At 43.7% G+C, this 17,398-nt stretch overlaps 1 protein-coding gene across 1 annotated transcript in view; it reads right to left on the bottom strand.

Moving 5' to 3' along the window:
* Nucleotides 1-17,398, bottom strand: part of CLMN (calmin) — an 88,156-nt gene that overhangs the window by 13,500 nt on the left and 57,258 nt on the right. The window contains exons 4-7 of the mRNA XM_056852258.1: nucleotides 13,316-13,399; nucleotides 7,034-7,126; nucleotides 2,609-2,799; nucleotides 198-391 (exon numbers count right to left, since the gene is read on the bottom strand). Of these exons, the coding sequence (XP_056708236.1) occupies nucleotides 198-391; nucleotides 2,609-2,799; nucleotides 7,034-7,126; nucleotides 13,316-13,399 (562 nt within the window). The remainder of the gene's footprint in view (nucleotides 1-197; nucleotides 392-2,608; nucleotides 2,800-7,033; nucleotides 7,127-13,315; nucleotides 13,400-17,398) is intronic.

Below are 17,398 nucleotides of genomic sequence, written 5' to 3'. Positions count from 1 at the left end.
CAGAAGGGCCAGCCAGTCACAAAGCCATTGCCTCCCCTCATGATCCTACATGAGGCTACAAACATGTATTGGCCTTAAAAATACTGCAAGTCCAATTGGAAGGCTTGGTAGCAACAGTCCACAGGGCCCAGGCTTTATCTGTTTGCACTAATAATCCAACAGGCAAGCAGAAGAAGTTCAACTATGAAAAATGTTACCTTCTGGCTCCAGAAGTCTTGGAATACCTAGATGGTCTTGTGCTATTGTGAAGGCATCCTCTAAATTATCCCGAGATGATTTATCCAAAGCTTGCTTAATGTCTACCAAGCTAGCATCTATTGCTTTGATTATAGCTAAGAAAGCAAGACCGCTTCGCCAACTGCTGGTGAAATCCTGAACTGCAACTCCATACCTAGACAAGAGTACCAAAGAGAAGGCATTGCGAAAAACCAAACACACAAACAAAAAAGTAGAGTGCCACTGTCAAGGCATGGAGTGCAAGGCTGTGCAGGTTTGCCACAGACAGTTCGTCCCTTCCTGGGATCTCTCCCGGCTTTCCCCCTGCTCCATTCAGGCCTGTAGCAAGCTAGGGAGGGCCCAGAACACCCTCCCTGCCCCCAGACAATACCCTTTTTCATCAGGGCTGAATCTGAGGCGTAACGAACCCAGTCCGAATAAACAAGAAATGGTTTATTAAGCAACTACTGTAACAAGTAAAAGGAGCAAAGTTATAAAAACGGGGCAGAATGAATACAGGGCAAAACTCACAAAGAAAGAAGCTGGCCAGAAATCAGCGAAGCTCCCTGACGCAGCTGCTTTGTTTAGTTCCTACTCTACTTCACTATCTGATTCCAGTAGGCCAGACTCACCACACCATGGGGCAAGGGATCAACACTCTCCAAGAGCAACCTTACTGCTGCTTAGCTTTCGGGAGAGAACACCTCTCACTCTGTGCAGGCCCTTATAGGCTCTTTGTTAAAGCGCTGCCTCCTTAACAGCAATAGTTGTCTGTTTTTCCTCCATTTCCCCCCATTCCAATCCTGACGCTTGGAGGGTGCCTGGAAAATGTAGTCCTATTGCAATGTAGTCCTATCTGCACAAGGCCTCAGGCCTTTGTGGAAAAGAGGCTTCCTTTCTTCAGCCTTTGTCCTAGGATCATGACAGCCATGCTCAAAACTCCTGTAAAACTCCTGCACACATGTGATGATGTCACTTCCGGGTTTAATTCTGGGGGTTTGAGGCTAAAGCAGCTGCAGCAATAAGGTGCTTCCGGGGGTAAACCCGAAAGTGGCGTCACTGTGTGTGCACAGTTGAGTGCGCACACAGCTGTGGCTCCGGAGCAGCAGTGTGGATTGACGGGCAACTGTCCGCCAAAACCACCCACTTGGCAACCCTACTGGGATGAAATAACTTTCCAGCTTTAACCATTACATATGAAGTGTTTGTGAAAGTGACTCCATAGAACGGTTGCCAGGTCCTCCCTCTCAATCGGCAGGAGTTTTAGGGGGCGGGACCAGGACGGCCGCATATGTGCGCAGCTGCGCACATGTGATGATGTCACTTCCGGGTTTAATCCTGGGGGTTTGAGGGCTAAAGCAGCTGCAGCAATAAGGTGCTTCCGGGGGTAAACCCGAAAGGGGCGTCACTTGCGTGCGCACACAGCTGTGGCTCCGGAGCAGCTGTGTGGATTGACGGGCAATTGTCCGCCAAAACCACCCACTTGGCAACCCTACTCCACAGCTAGATGGGGGTCCCTGATCTTGTTAGGCTTCTGTGGAATTTTTAGTGGTGAACCTAAGCCTGCCAGGCCCCCAGTGGGGGCAGGTGATTCCCCACCCACAGATCCCAGTGGCAGGATAATTTTTTTAAAAACACCATAGAGTTTTACCATAGAGTTTCTAACAATTCCTAGACCTACCTGTTATCACTTCTGAGTAGCTCTGGGAATCACCAGGAACTCTATGGTAAGGGCCTCCTGTAAGTAGACAAGGCCTTATTTTTCTTTCTCATTTTTCTCCTGAGACACTGCCCCTCCCCGTTACCCTTCTGCCGATTGCCAGGCACTGCCTTGTAACCCCAAGCAGACACCATGGGAACTATTGTGTTTTGAGAAGTGTGTTCACATCTGAAGAAGTCTTCCACCCACTGGTGCTCTCAGCTAATTCTACCACAGTGTGTACTTTCTCATTCTGGCTTAGTCCGTGGGTCTCAATTCCACATCCATTTCCTGATGAGCAAATCAGGAAAGCACCCACCCCTCTCAAGCAGCAAAAAAGGAAACAGCATGCCTATCCTTGTGTTATAAACTGTACCCATTTTTGTATACATTTTGGTCAAAAAGAACAGGGATTGTTACCGGAACATAGGACAGACAGGAAGGGACCCAAAAGCCCCTCTGCTCACTTCCGCTGCAAGGCCCTAGAGTACTGGTGGCTAATGTGCAAACACTACATTGTCTGCTCTCAAGTTTGCACTGGATTCCCTTATGAATGAGGCCTATGCATTTCTTTCTGCAGACCACAGAGGCAAACTGTTCTTCCATCGAACAAGTAATGGAATTTGCAGCTGGGCTACTTGAGACATTTCTAGGGGAGAAAGGGGGGGGAAGCAAGGGGTGCAGTCGACTCACTTTCTTGTTTTCCTTTGAACCCAGGTTAAAAGGGCCTTGATTGCTTTTCGCTGATCCTTCACTGAGACAGACATGCTTCTCTCAACATTAGGCGTGCTGGGATGAGATGTGTCTGAGTCAGGCCCGCTGGGCCCAGACGACAAGCTGGAAGAGGAGGAATTCCTATTGAGGTTGCCCGTAAGTTCCTTAATCTGGAACGAGAGAGGCGACAGCTGGGGTCAGAAGTCCCAAACAAAGAATCCATCATGCTGCCGACAGGACAAACAACCCTATTCATTTCTCTAGGCCAGCGCTGATAGCACAAAATTCAGTTCATGCCAGCTTCTCTTGCACTGCACATGCCATTGATGTAGGGCCAGTTTTGTGGCATCTGAAAGCACTTGCCTTGGTGAGGCAAACACAGGCAGCTGGTTTCCAGATTCAGACATGTTGGATTTAATAATAACAAAAAGAAGAAGACGTGGGCTGGGTTTTGCAGGATACTATCTGTGGCAAAAACAACAACAACCCAACAGTCTGATGTGCTCAAGGGAAAAGTCTTCTGTCATTTCTCTAAGATTGCCGGTCTACATGTGGGGCCTGGCGTTCTCCTGGAATTACAACTGATCTCCAGACTACAGAGATCAGTTCCCCAAGAGAAAATGGCTGCTTTGGAGGGTGGACTCTATGGCATTATACTCCACTGAGTTCCCTCCCCAAACCCCACCCCACCCTTCAAACCTTCCACCTCCAGATCTCCAGGAACTTCACAACCTGACGCTAGCAACCCTAATTTCTACACTTCATACAAATATATATATATATGACAATTACATAAAGCAGCTTATTGCTCTATATAGGATAAATCTTATTAATAATTAAACCAATACATAAACAGTATGGATATGGGAGAGGGCAGACTCACCAGAACAGAGTCCCATAACCATCCTGATATTTCTGGATAGATAAGAAGTGACATCACTGTGTCACAGGACATTCTAAGATTCACCCAAAACTCTATGGCATCAGGACATTGCGGAGTGCCATTCCAACCCCACATTTTCCCCTTGCTGCTCGAGGAGGAAGGCAAGCAATAGGGGTAGGACTTCCCCCACCAGATAAATGGCAACCCTTATCAATGTACACTAGCTTGGATCCTATGAATGAGTTCCAAGCATGCTAGATTGTCTCTGCTGCAGTGTGAGCTTCCTCTTCCACTAAAACCTCCGTTTGCGCAAGATCAATTGTTTTCAATGGGCCTTTGCACAAAATGGAAGTTCTAATGGAAGAGGAAGAATGCTCTGTAGCAGATACTAAGGGCATATGGAACTTGTTCATATGATCCAAGCCCTTTCTCTCTTTAGCCGAGGAAAGTGCAATCCTTCTACTCTCTCTTTTTTTTTTTTTTTTTGCCACTTTCCAGATGAAACACCAATCCGTTCCTCAGCTGTCAGGCTCCAGCTTCACCACATCTGAATATTCTGAACCCACAGCCCTTCCCAATTTAGAAAGCGCTCCAAGCCAGCAACGTCTCCAAATAACAAAGCACACAGCAACCGCTACAGTCTAATTAAGCAGCCACTCTGTGCAAATATCCTTTGATAAAATTAATCTGGCCTCGATCAGCTCTGCATTTCAGTTTACTACAAGGTCAACTGTAAACACTTAAAGAGGAATTTAGGGCTAAAATAGTCATTTCTCCTAATAGGGATTTTATTTATTTGTTTGTTTAGGGAATTTTTATGCCAGCTTGCCTGGGGAAGCTCCCTGAGACAGCTTACAAAACAACGTAAGAAAACATAACACTAAACGTTATAAATTAAAACCTAACATTAAAAAACTCAGTCCGGGTTGTTGTTTTTTTCAAAAAAAAACCCAACACTTTAAAATAAATGTAGCGATTTTCAGAGTAAAAGCACGCTATAAAATGATTTTCAAAAGATTTTCAAAGATCAACCCTTTAATTAAAAGCCTCCAGGAACAGAAATATTGTGGCCAAGGGTCTGAAGGAAAGTAACATAGACACCAAGAAAGCCTCAAGGGGGGGGCACCTCACATGATGAGGTGCCACTACAGAAAAAGCCCTGTCTCTGTTTGCCTGGTTTGTTTGTTGTTGTTTTTTTAAAATTAAATTAAGCTTGGAACAGTTTGGCAAATTTTGGAGATTTTCTGCATCAACAATGAAGGCAATAAAGCAGGCATTAGTTCCACCCCTGAAATGGCCCATAGATGTCAGTATCCTTCCTAAAATACTGAATCTAGAAGTGTGGGATTCACATCTCAGAAGCTCTAGGGAAAATGGGGCTGATCTAAAGTGCCTGATGATTAGGCACTAGTTGGGTTAAGGCTAACTAACCTGCACCTTCACCATAATGAAAAAATAGATTTAAGGTTGTGTTCTGTTTAGCACAGATGACGACTTCTTAAATGTAATTAATCTAGAATTCAACATGCTATTTTAGAACTGCCTCAAGTACGATATATTCATGAAGGATTTCAGTAATTTGCAGTAATACACATGTACAGTATACTCAGAAGTAAGTTCCATTGGACTTGTTTCCTAGGTAGTGCGTTTAGGACTGCAACCTTAATTCTTTCCTAAGAAGAAATTCATGGAACTACTTACGAGCAACAGCCCCAGACTTACGTGGGGCTGTGTTTGCAGCCCAGGGCCGGGAGCATGGATGGGGAGCCATTGATCCAGCTCTGCGCCGGCAGCATGGCTCCTTGCTTCCGGGGGCTGGCGAGGGTGGTGGGAGCATCAGGCAGACCTGACTAGAATGGTTGTTGTCTGGGTCCGCCCCGCCCCCCTTATTTACCCAGGCAGCCTCATGTGTCTTGCCCTCTCTGGGCCGCTGAATTCAATAAAGCTGTGGCCTATTTTCCCCCAATCTGCTGTGTGATCCTTCCCCCGAAACTCGCTCTCCTCTTTGCCTCTCAGCCCACAAAGATGGTTTGTTATGAATCTTGCTTTTTAAAAAACGTTGCCTCTAGAATGCATAATATTTAAAAGCTGCCCCATAACTGTGGCACAGTTGGTGCAAAAATGCCAAAGTTGTTCATATTTTACAGGTATAGAGGACATCTCCCAGCAAAAAAGCTTCTTACAGACTGTGTCATCCAAGCAGGTTCTTCCCAATACTTCCTTCTTAAAATCAGAACTTTACTAGATGACACATATGGAATTCAGCTGCCATCCTCTGACCGAGTGTGCAATGCGGTGCGCAGAGGAGATATTTTATTCTGGGACATTGTAGGTTGGAGAAGTAAGAATAGGATTCAATTATGACTAACTGATATTTTGGGATCCCCGCTGCTCCCTCCTCACCTGCAATTAGGTCTGGGTTGAAGGACAGGAAGCTGTGGCCCTGCTTTTAAGGCACCAAGCAAACCAAAGGCTTACGTTCCTTCAATCAAATTAAGTACTTGTTTTTTGTGTTTTTTTGCAAAGAAGGTGTTTTTTCAAATTGTTTGTTTCACTACACCTGTTAGAAGAAGAAGAGTTGGTTTTTATATGCCGACTTTCTCTACCACTTAAGGAAGAATCAAACCGGCTTACAATCACCTTCCCTTCCCCTCCTCACAACAGACAACCAGTGAGGTAGGTGGAGCTGAAAGTGTGTGACTCGCCCAAGGTCACCCAGCTGGCTTCGTGTGTAGGAGTGGGGAAGCAAATCCAGTTCCCCAGATTAGCCTCCGCCGCTTATGTGGAGGAGTGGGGAATCAACCCCGGTTCTCCAGATCAGAGTCCACCGCTCCAAACCACCACTCTTAACCACTACACCACGCTGGAAGGAGGTTGGCTCCTGTGCAATAACATAAGCCAAAAAATCATGGATCCATCCCCAGGTCCAGTCGACGGATGTGCTCTGCAAGATTTGTTCTCAGATCTCCCAGGCTCATGAGGGCCCGATTCAGACTGGGCCCACAGCACATGGGAAAAGGGGACTTAAGCATCCCCCCTGCACTGCTTCCTGACCTGAAATGACCCCGGGGAGTTGCTATTTGTCCCACTGGGGAAATTTAACATGCACTGATAGGCTGCACATTAAGTTTCCCCAATGGGGAGAGTATCATTCCAGGTTGGGTGGGGGGAAAGTGGGCAAGAGGCTTAAGACCCCTCTCCTCACAAGCCATAGTAACCAATCCAAATTAGGTCCCCGTGCCACTAGGAATTAAGTTCCAAGCTCAGTACTCCTACAGCAACTTTGGTTGACTGGGCCTAGAAAAGCAGGGTGCCAGACAAGGTAGGGTTCTCTACATACTCGGGGGACTTCCCATTTACACCACTGTTAACTCTGGTGAAATACAAACACCACTGTTAACTCCGGTGAAATACCCACAACAGCAAACCTCTCTCTCTTTTAGTTATACAAAATTTGCATGCTGTTGAAACCGAATGATTTAATGGAATGGCTAACCAATGGTTACAGCCTTTTTTTTTACCTGAAAAAACAGGATTACGTTCCATATCAGGCCGAGTACCATAGAAGAGTTTCCATCTGCTATTTCCGCAGCATCAATGCTAACCAGTTTTACCTATAGGAAAGCAGAATTGCAAGCTTTTAAGAGATGCTTCGATAGGAAGAAAAAGAGGGAGATCAATACTCCAAAAATGCAGTTTTAATTACAGAATGTACATTCGTCAAACCTAAAGAGCAAGGAACACAAGAGGCAGTGGAGTTATATTGGGTTATGCTTTAGCTTCCAATACATTTGACATGAATTATTTGTAGGTCAGATGCACTGACAGATTTCCACTAATAGATTTTTGCGGACGTGGTCTTTCTACTGCATATTCACCCCTCCTGCTGTTTCCATGGCATCTCAAATGTCCCCCCCTCAAAAAAAATATAAACAAAATAAAAGGTCTGCAGTGCCACAAAGGAAGTTGGCCAATCACTTTGGTGAGCCACTGCTTACAAGTGGCTTCTTCACACCCATGAAGCTGCCTTATCCTGAATCAGACCCTTGTCAGTATTTACTCAAACTGGCAGCAGTTCTCCAGGGTCTTAGGTAGAGTTCTTTCCCATCACCTACTGCCTGGTCATTCCCTCCCCGCCCCGCCCCCCAACTGGAGATGCCAGGGAACCAGGGACCTTCTGCATTGCAAGCATGGCAAGTTCTTCTCCGTTCACACAACGTGGTAGCAAGTGTGCCACATGAGCCAAATATGAAACCTGAAGCATGACACAAAATCTTTAGCAATAAAAAAGGGTTGCCTAGCAGACAGATCAAGGTGGAAAGCATTCCCCAAAGTTAGAAAGTTTTTTTTAAAAAAATTAAAGTGCCACTTGTGGCCTTCGAGTATTTTCTAGCATCTCCCCATCTAGTAAAGGTAAACATAGTCCCCTTTGCAAACACCGGGTCATTACTGACCCATGGTGTGATGTCACATCACAACATTTACTAGGCAGACTATGTTTATAGCGTGGTTTGCCATTGCCTTCCCCAGTCACCTACACTTTACCCCCAGCAGCAAGCTGGGTACTCATTTTACCGACCTCGGAAGGATGGAAGGCTGAGTCAACCTTGTACCAGCTACCTGAAACCGACTTCCGTCGGGATCAAACTCAGGTCATGAGCAGAGCTTTTGACTGCAGTACTGCAGCCTACCACTCCGTGCCCCATCTAGTACCTACTGTTAATTCACCGGAGTTTATATGATGAGGTGTCATTTTTTACTATATGGGTTTGGTGGGCTGCACCCAGATTTAGCTTCTTAATGTAGAGAAAAAGTGGGAAATACATGTTATTAAATAAAAAATAAATGAATAAATGCAAAACTCTGGTTCAGGTTTCATCCAATCGAACTCCACTGCTGACTAGCAACCTAACTAGAATTTTCTCCATTAATGGACTTCTCACTTAGCAGTATTCTTGTGGCCAAATTTGACATTAGGCTGGACACACAGCTGTTTCCAATAACAGCAGTGACGTTGGCTATCTCATCTTTGAAAGTTCAACCAGCTCCCGAGGTCACAACATTCCACATATTCCTGCACCCAACAGCAGCCAGTGAAGTAGACCAGAGATAGGAAACTCATAAAGCTGTGATGTCACAAGGTATGGGCAGATACATTGAAGAAGGGTGGAGCTAGACACTGGCTGCTGATTCTTTGGTAGCATCTGTGTGATTGGCCCTGAGTTATGTAAATTATTTTTGATGCTGATATGAAGACGCTTTTACGTTTTGCAGACGATGATTTAATTTTAATGTGGACATTTTGGGATATATGTATACCTCCCCCTACCACCATCTTTGAATAAGATTTAGCAGTATCATCTTGGCCAACATAGAAAGATTTGGGGGGCATTATTCACGCGAAATGCAATCTGAGGGGAACTGGAACACTGCAATTTGTGGGGGTTTGGAAAAAACTATCAGAATGCACTTCTGATGCAAATGGGACTTTTAAAAGGGTAGATATGATAGAGGTCTATAAAATTATGCATGATAGGGAGAGAGTGGACAGGGAGAATCTTGTCTCCCTGTCTCATAATACTAGAATGCGGGGTCATCTGCTGAATCTGGAGGGTGAGAGAGATTCAAAACGGGTAAAAGGAAGTATTTCTTCACACGACACATAGTTAAATTGTGGAACTCCCTGCCCCAGGATGTGGTGATGGCTGCCAACTTGGAAGGCTTTAAGAGGGGAGTGGACATGTTCATAGAGGAAAGGGCTATTCATGGCTACTAGTCAAAATGGATACTGTGTGTGTGTAAAGTACCGTCAAGTCGCAGCCGACTTATGGCGACCCCTTTTTAGGGGGGGGGGTTTCATGGCAAGAGACTAACAGAGGTGGTTTGCCGGTGCCTTCCTCTGCACAGCAACCCTGGTATTCCTTGGTGGTCTCCCATCCAATTTCTAACCAGGGCTGACCCTGCTTAGCTTCTGACATCTGACGAGATCAGGCTAGCCTGGGCTATCCAGGTCAGGGCAAAACGGATACTAGTCATGATGAATACCTATTCTCTCTAGTATCAGAGGAGCATGCCTATTATCTTAGGTGCTGTGGAACACAGCCAAGATGCTGCTGAAGTTATCTTGTTTGTGGGCTTCCTACAGGCACCTGGTTGGCCACTGTGTGAACAGACTTGATCGTCTGATCCAGCATGGCTTTTCTTATGTTCTAAAACAAATTCTCAACTATCATTACATCTGCCTTATGGGAAAGCTTTTTATACTGCTTTTCTATATTTGGACATGATCAAGTTGCCCAGGGGTGAGATTTCTATCAGTAGTCTGAGATCCCACGCTGATGTTTACTGCAGATGACAACACCAGAATATTACTCAGTCAGGCAAAACTAAATGCTGTCTAATGTCCAGTAACACAATGTTTCTAAGTGATGGAATGTGCAGGAATATTTATCTTCTCCTCCAGACCCTTCCAAATTCTGCATAACTAGGTATCATGACAGACGCTTTTCACTTCTCACTTTGTGGTTTAATTCACTCTCAAGTTTGGTTAAGCACAACTGACAATAAAGACAAACCTTTAGCCCATAGCTTACTATAGACATATCAGTTCCAACAGTTGGTATATAATTCCTCTGAAGCAACATCACAAACTCAGTTAAGGGCCAAATCTTTGAATTGTTTAACCCCTCCCCCCGCCCAAAACAGCACCTCTAGAAAACCTGAGCACTTCCAGTTTGCAACCTGTGCCGCACAGCCTCTTGGTTCTTGCTGTAACCACCAGAGGTGGCGTACTAGCGTTCCCCAGGTGAAACTGAGGCGGTGAGGGAGAGAATCATGACTTCCTCCAAAGTTATGCAGATGCGGGTCAGCTCTCAGTTCCAAGCCCAACTTCTCTATCCCCTAGCCCTCCTATGGACCAGCCAAACCTGGAACTGTGTCATGGGACCTGAGGATGAGACCCCAAAAGGGGCCTCAGAGACACACTTTCACTGGCAGCACTGGAAAACGTTCACAAACACTGCTCTTTTTACCGCTGCTGTGTTGTGATGGGAGAAGCAACATCGCTGCCAAACATGCTGCTGTTAGAGACCATGGGGCTATTTTTGGATTGGGAAATCAGTAATCTTGGTTGCACTACCATAACCACTTGCACTTCTCAATGGTTCCTAGCGTGAGCCACTTACAAGTTTATGACCGCAGACACCCAAAGAAGGGGCTGGAGACAAGAGTCAGCCCATCTCCTTCAAAAAGTTCAGGTTGTCCAAGGAAAACTCCTTGCCTTCAGTTGGTGCTAGTGACTATGACATAGTAAGGTCCTTAGCAACAGGGTGTACATGTTAAATGTGATGTCAAAAGCACATGCAAGGTTCAGTGATACCAGAGGAGGGGCTCAGCAAAACAACCTGCTGCAGCTTCCCGATTCAGTGAGGCTGTAGCTATGGCCATGTTTATGATGGAATTCAGACTGGAAGCTGTGACTGGTTTGCTACATGAACTGGCCAGAAATCCTGAGGCTCTTGTGCTTCCTCCCTTCCTGTCCTCATGCACAGAGCCAAGACTGATGACTTCCTGGTTTAGGAAGTCTTCAATCTAATGGGAACCTGATAGGGGGTCCAAACTGGGGTGCTTTAACAAATTGCAATTTGTCTCTTGCCTACAAATCAAGTGGTTTAGAAGCCCAATTTGTGGGCAAGAAACAAACCGTCCTTTGTTAAAACCACTCTAGTTCTGGTATCACTATCAACCATGGATGGAACAAAGACTTTCTAAACCTGGATGTCTTCAATCTGTGCATGGCACATGAAGGTGAGAAGGGAGCAGGGAGGCAGTGTAGAAGACTGACGTTTCAGGCTCGTTCGTGTCATGAACAAATTGCGGTTTGTTTGTGATGTCTGAATGCAGCCTATAAGGCTGAAGTTGTTGCAGGAAATTCTACTGGTTTTTTTAAAAAATGCATAGGGGACTTTTCATTTTAGAAACAGACCACTAAAGGGGAACATGATAGAGGTTTATAAGAGTAAAAAGAGTGGGCAGAGAGAAACTTTCCTCCCTCTCCCAAAATTCTAGAACTCAGGGGCAAGTTGATGGGCAGTAGATTCAGGCCAAACAAAAGGAAATACTACACAAGTGACTAAAATGTGGAATTTGCTGCCGGATGATACAGTGATGGCCACAAGCACAGGCACCTTTAAAAGGGGATTAGCCAGATTTTATGCATGGCCGTTTCCCTCGCCGTCACCCCTCCGATGACTTCGGGTCTTTGTTTGGATTATGCGTGCCGTTTCCGACCGTCAGAGGTCACCTCACTCTCCCCCTGCATTTCCCCTGCATTTTCAGGGGCCTGTTTTATCTCAAATTTGAAAACCAGGGCAAAATGCGGGGAAACACAGGAGGAGAGCGAGGCGACCTCTGACGGTCGGAAATGGCATGCATAATCAACACAAAGTCCTGACGTCGTTAGAGGAGTGACGGCGAGTGAAACAGCCATGCATAAAAGACCATGGAGGAGAGGTCTAGCCATGGTGACTAAAGGGAACCTTCCACATTTAGAAGCAGTAAAACTCTGAATACCAGTGCCAGGAAACAGTATCACGGGAGGCCTCGGCCTTTATGCCCTGTTGTAGCCCCTGCACAGTAACTGGTTGGCCACTGTGTGAAACAGTATGCTGGGCGAGATGGACTGCTGGTCTGATCCAGCAGGGCTCTTTTTATGTTCTTATCCCAACATCCCTACATTCAGATGCGCTATCAAGTCACAACCAACTTATGGCGACCCCAGCAAGGGGCATTCAAGGCAAGCGAGAAGCAGAGATGGTTTTGCCATTACCTTCCTCTGCCTTTTTCTCTGCCCTCATAGTTCCATGTCTCATGCAAAGAGAGGAGATGGGTAGTAAGTCTGCTGTATAAGACCTCTCTCTCCCTGCTGCAGGTATGCTAAATTCTGGGTGAGAGTTTTGGAAAGAGACCTTGGCTCTATGGCTTTCACCTTATGTCCCTGTGTAAGCCAGGCTAGTTGAACCAACACCAGCTCAGGGTGACAGATTGTCTTGTCTCATATGTATATACCTTAAATTGCATTTTTAAAATTCTGTAAGCCACTTGAGTCCAAACTGTGTGAGAAAGCGGGATAAGAATACTTAAATAAAATCCTCAGAATTCAGACTTGTTCTGTCCTCTCAAGAGAGAATAAGAATCTCTCTGTGAAGAACGCCTGTATCTCCCTGCCCCTGCATAAGACCTAGAAGCAGAGCAAGTTCTGTGACTGTCTTGCTGCTCCTGCCCCTCGTGGAAAAGGACCTTAGGAGGCAACACCAAAGCAGAATGGCTTTTCACTTGCCAAAGGTACACAAAGTTCCCGCCTGATGCTTGCAAAAGTCATGTATTTCCTCTCTAGATTTCCAGCTTTAGGAAAGGAAATGAAATGATCGACTTTGATCATTTAGCAGAGAAATATAAAACTCGTGATACTGGAAAGATTCTTAGAATCAGACGACTCAAGTCACTAACCTTTAAAACGAATAGACTCAGAACTCACTACAAATTACATGCACTTCTTGTTATTTTCTTTTAATAATTAGGCTCTTGATTTAATATTACAATATATATTTTTAATCCTTATTTTTAGGAGTCTATAGGAGTTTCCCCTCACCCTACATACATAGTATATATGACCTTCTAGACTCAGTCAATCAAAGCCCAATTTCTTCAGCCTATACATTACTCAGGGAGGACAACAACAACCATTTTTGGCAACAAGTACTGGGAGAAGTGAAGAATATGCTCTCAGATTTAGAACTACTTACATTGCTATCCTCCAAAAACTTAAGGGCTTTTGCAATATTGTTCAGTCGAAAAATACGATGGGTCGAGGGCTTGTATTCGTGCAGCTAAGAAAACAGGAAGCAGAGTGGGTTGAAAATGAAGTCGTCAGTGAGGACTTTAAAAAAAGTCATTAATAGTCTCAGGTAACAACAGTAATAGTTCAAGTACATGCACTGCCCATTTCCCCCAATTAGAAATGTCCCCATATGAGAAAAAGACAAAGAAAGCAAGTACCAGTCTTTTCCCCTCAATTGGGGCAAAGGAGGCCAGGGGTCCAATTTCTGATCATAGAAATTATGGAGGTTTAAACCCCCCTTTAAGCCCCCTTGTCCCGAGTGACATGGCCCTATCCATATCACACACACACACCCCGGGAGCCCTGGCAATTGCTTTTTGGACTAATTTGCACAGTCAGGGATCAGACCAAGGATCCTGAGCATTATATATACTTCAGCCCCAATTAATAATAACAACAACAATAATAATAATTCAGCAAAGGGCTATGTCATAGACTTTAAAAAATAGCAACCATAGTTTGTTACAAGGAATTTTAAAAAATAAATCCCTATAAGCAACTGCCACATTTTAAAAATTCTGCCTCTACAACTTACTGCATTTGCTTGTAGATAAAACACAACTCTGCTCTTAAGCAGCTACTGCCATCAGGACCACACTGTACATAATGTATTTATGATCAGTGTTCATTTTCTCTTGCCTATTTAGCCTTTATCTTTCACATGCTTCTGCAAGCGACTTCCTCCCAAATTGTACAGAGAGAGGACGGAGGGAAAAGATAATGGCTGAGATCGTCTAATGGATCACATAAACAGAATCAATATCGTTGTGAGTCTCAAGGTAATCAGCCCTTGAGAAATCGCAAATGCATTTTATGATAAGCACAAGGCAATAAGAGCCTTTCACAGTCTATCAAAGAAACAATCATGCAGATAACCATTCAAGGCCAATTTATATGGCAATAATGGGAGGGTGATAAGGGGGACTGGATCTGTTCCATGTCAATTTGTACAAGAAGGTCCCTTAATCTTTTTTTAATCAAAAGATAAACACCAGGTAGTATTTATTTACAGTCATAGACCATCAAATAAAACAGGATTGCAGAATTGCTTGATGAATAGTAAAGCATGTAAACAAAATGTGGCTAAAATTACAATACTTAAAATGGCAAGAACATTACAAAAATAGCCCAATCATATATATTTGTTAGATTAGTATAAAACCAGCCTAAAAGGTTCCGAGCATTAAAGATCCTATGTTTCCTAAACTATTGTTTAGACTTAGTCCAGCTCTGCCTTATTTTAATTGCTAGCCCAGCAAACCTGGCAAAAAGATAAACACATAATTTTAACATTCTTGTTAGATTTTGTGCTCCCAAGCAATGTTTATGCATAATCACCAATGCACTCTGAAAGTCTATTTCCCCCCCTCTTACAATAGCCACTTCTTGTTCTGGCAGGTATTTCTTAGGAAGGATGGTATTTTCCATTTTCTCTAACTCAGCCCAGTAAATTAACACAGCAGAATTCATACATCATTCTCCATTTTCATAACCCATTCCAGCTCTTAAGTGTGCCACATGAGGATCTAGGGTAACAAAGAAATTTGCTAACAACCATGTCTTATAACAGGCCTCCAAAGTATGTGGTTTGAAGTATTTTTCTTATTTATATGCATCAAACTAGGCCCCAGAATTCAGCACATTCAAGTTTTTCTTATTTAAAAAGGCAAGTTTCTAGCTTAGTAACACCCAACATGAAGCCCATGGATGCCCAACAATATAGAATCATAGAGTTGGAAGGGACCACCAGGGCCATCTAGTCCAACCCCCTGCACAATGCAGGGAATTCATAACTACCTCCCCCCCCCACACACACACACCACCAGCGACCCCCTATTCCATATACTGGCCAGCGCCCATCTGCTTCTTCCCTAAACTGAGGAGCCAATCCTGGCTTTTCTCCACCTCATTAGAGAAGGAGGAGCTTCAGAAACCTCCAAGAAATCTGTAATTGCCCCTCTCATGGCAGACATTTTGTGATTGGTCCCCACTACCCTTTCTCAAAATTCCAACTTGACATGGTTGGAGGCTCTTGTTCTAATTCCTAGAGCTACAACAGTAGGGACTTCCACTAGGAATGCTGAACTGAGTGCCACGTCTCTTGGGGGCTTCCCAAGAGAACCAAGATTTGTTCAAATCTGGGGTGTAATACTGCACCCCTACCCGATCCTAAACAGTGGGTTGGGAAACAGGATTTCTCCTGCTGGCCACGAAGTGCGGTTTGACCCCCAGTTTTGCCGAGAGAGCCATCGTGCGACTCTTGGAATCCTGGAAGAGGTCCCGTCTGGCTTGAGGAGGAACCATTGCCGTGAATGTCTCTTTTGGAATTTAGGCTCAGCTCTCCCCTATCTATCACCATCTAAGCAATGATACTTAAGCAAGAATACCTACTCTTCTAAAATTTGAGTAAGTAACAAGAACTCTTTTGTTTTACCTGGAATTGGAAGCTTTGAAGAAGTGGAAAAAATATCTATAGAATCCAAATCCTCCCATTTGAGATTTGGTTGACTCTTTGACATTTAAAAACATTCGATAAGCCGACAGGATCTTAATCAAATTGATCGGTGGATAGACACAACAATCGGGACTATTTGAATGATGGTATATCCACCAATCAGAAATCCTGAAGTGCAAGGAGGAGGGACGAGCAGATTCCCCCCCATTTCCGGGAGGAGGCTTTTCTGAGTAAACAAATTCCTTTGCCACGTCTTACCCGGAAGTATCAGTTATCGTCTGCCATCGTGAGAATACTACGGGATTTGAGACCGGATGTGTGGCATTGTGTAACTGGCAAATACTTCCCCAGTTCCTAGGCAAAAGGAAGGAGGCAGACGTGCAACTTTTTACTCTACCCCCCGCAACATCATTTTACAACTCAACATATTCCTGTCTGGATCTTACAAATTAAACTTCAATTAACCACCAGAAGTGGAAACCATGGAAAGTGAGATTAAATGCATGGATCGTCTCTTCTCTCTGACAAACAACACTTATTAACTTGCTATTCGGAAATTGGATGAAATTCTGGGAGATCTTAAGGACATTAAAGTCCGGATTATGACAATGAGATCTGAGATGAGAGAAGGAAGCTCCCCAAATGATAAATCATTAAATGAAGAATTAAACACTGCAAAGGAGATGGAGAGCTACGAAGGATTTCCGAAGGATATATACCTGCAAGAAGAAACTGAATCTACCCGACTGATAACCATGGAGATGTATTTAAGCGACTTGGATTTTTGGTTGTATGTACTACCTGATGAACTTTTCTAAGTTAACTGGGAGAACCTAAAAGGGCAAAACAGCTGGAAACACCGGGATTTTTCTCTTCGCCTTGGGGATGGAAGAAAATCTGTTGCAGATTCACTATCTTACATCAATTTTTACAAAGGGAACTGCATTAACAACTTCCATGGATGCCCTTCATCGTTCAAAGCTTTTGGGAAAGAGAGGAAGATGTTGGAAATTTAAGATAAAGAGACTGGGTCAAAGGGCTTAATTTTTTTGGGAGGGATTTAACTTAAAAGGTCTGATTAAACGGTTTGGCTTTGATAAAAACAGAATAATTAATGACATTAACATAATTGACAGTTATTAGATATGTGGGAGAAACGGAGAAATTAGAATATTTATTTCTAAAGGAGGTTAAAAATGTTATATATTATCTAATCCATTTTTATTTCTATTTTTTATATCTGTTCTTTTTTTCTTTTTCTTTTTTCTTTTTTTTTCTCTTTACTTTAAAATAGGTAAATGAAATAGTAAATGTTTAAAAATGTTTGTAATAATATTAGGATTAGAATCTTAAACAAAGGAGATAACAAATAAATGATAAGATTGAGGGAGGTGTAGGGGAAGTCTTTTTATTTTATTTTTTATTATCTATATATGGATGTATTTTCAACAATTATTAATTAGAATCTATACTCTGATGTTTACTTGTATTGATTGTTGAATACTTTGTTTGATTGCTATAGAAAAATAATAA

This window comes from Euleptes europaea, chromosome 6 (genome assembly GCF_029931775.1).
Source record: "Euleptes europaea isolate rEulEur1 chromosome 6, rEulEur1.hap1, whole genome shotgun sequence".
NCBI lineage: Eukaryota > Metazoa > Chordata > Lepidosauria > Squamata > Sphaerodactylidae > Euleptes > Euleptes europaea.
The sequence above is the reverse complement of the archived record's forward strand: the minus strand, read 5'-3'. Positions and strand labels throughout refer to the sequence as shown.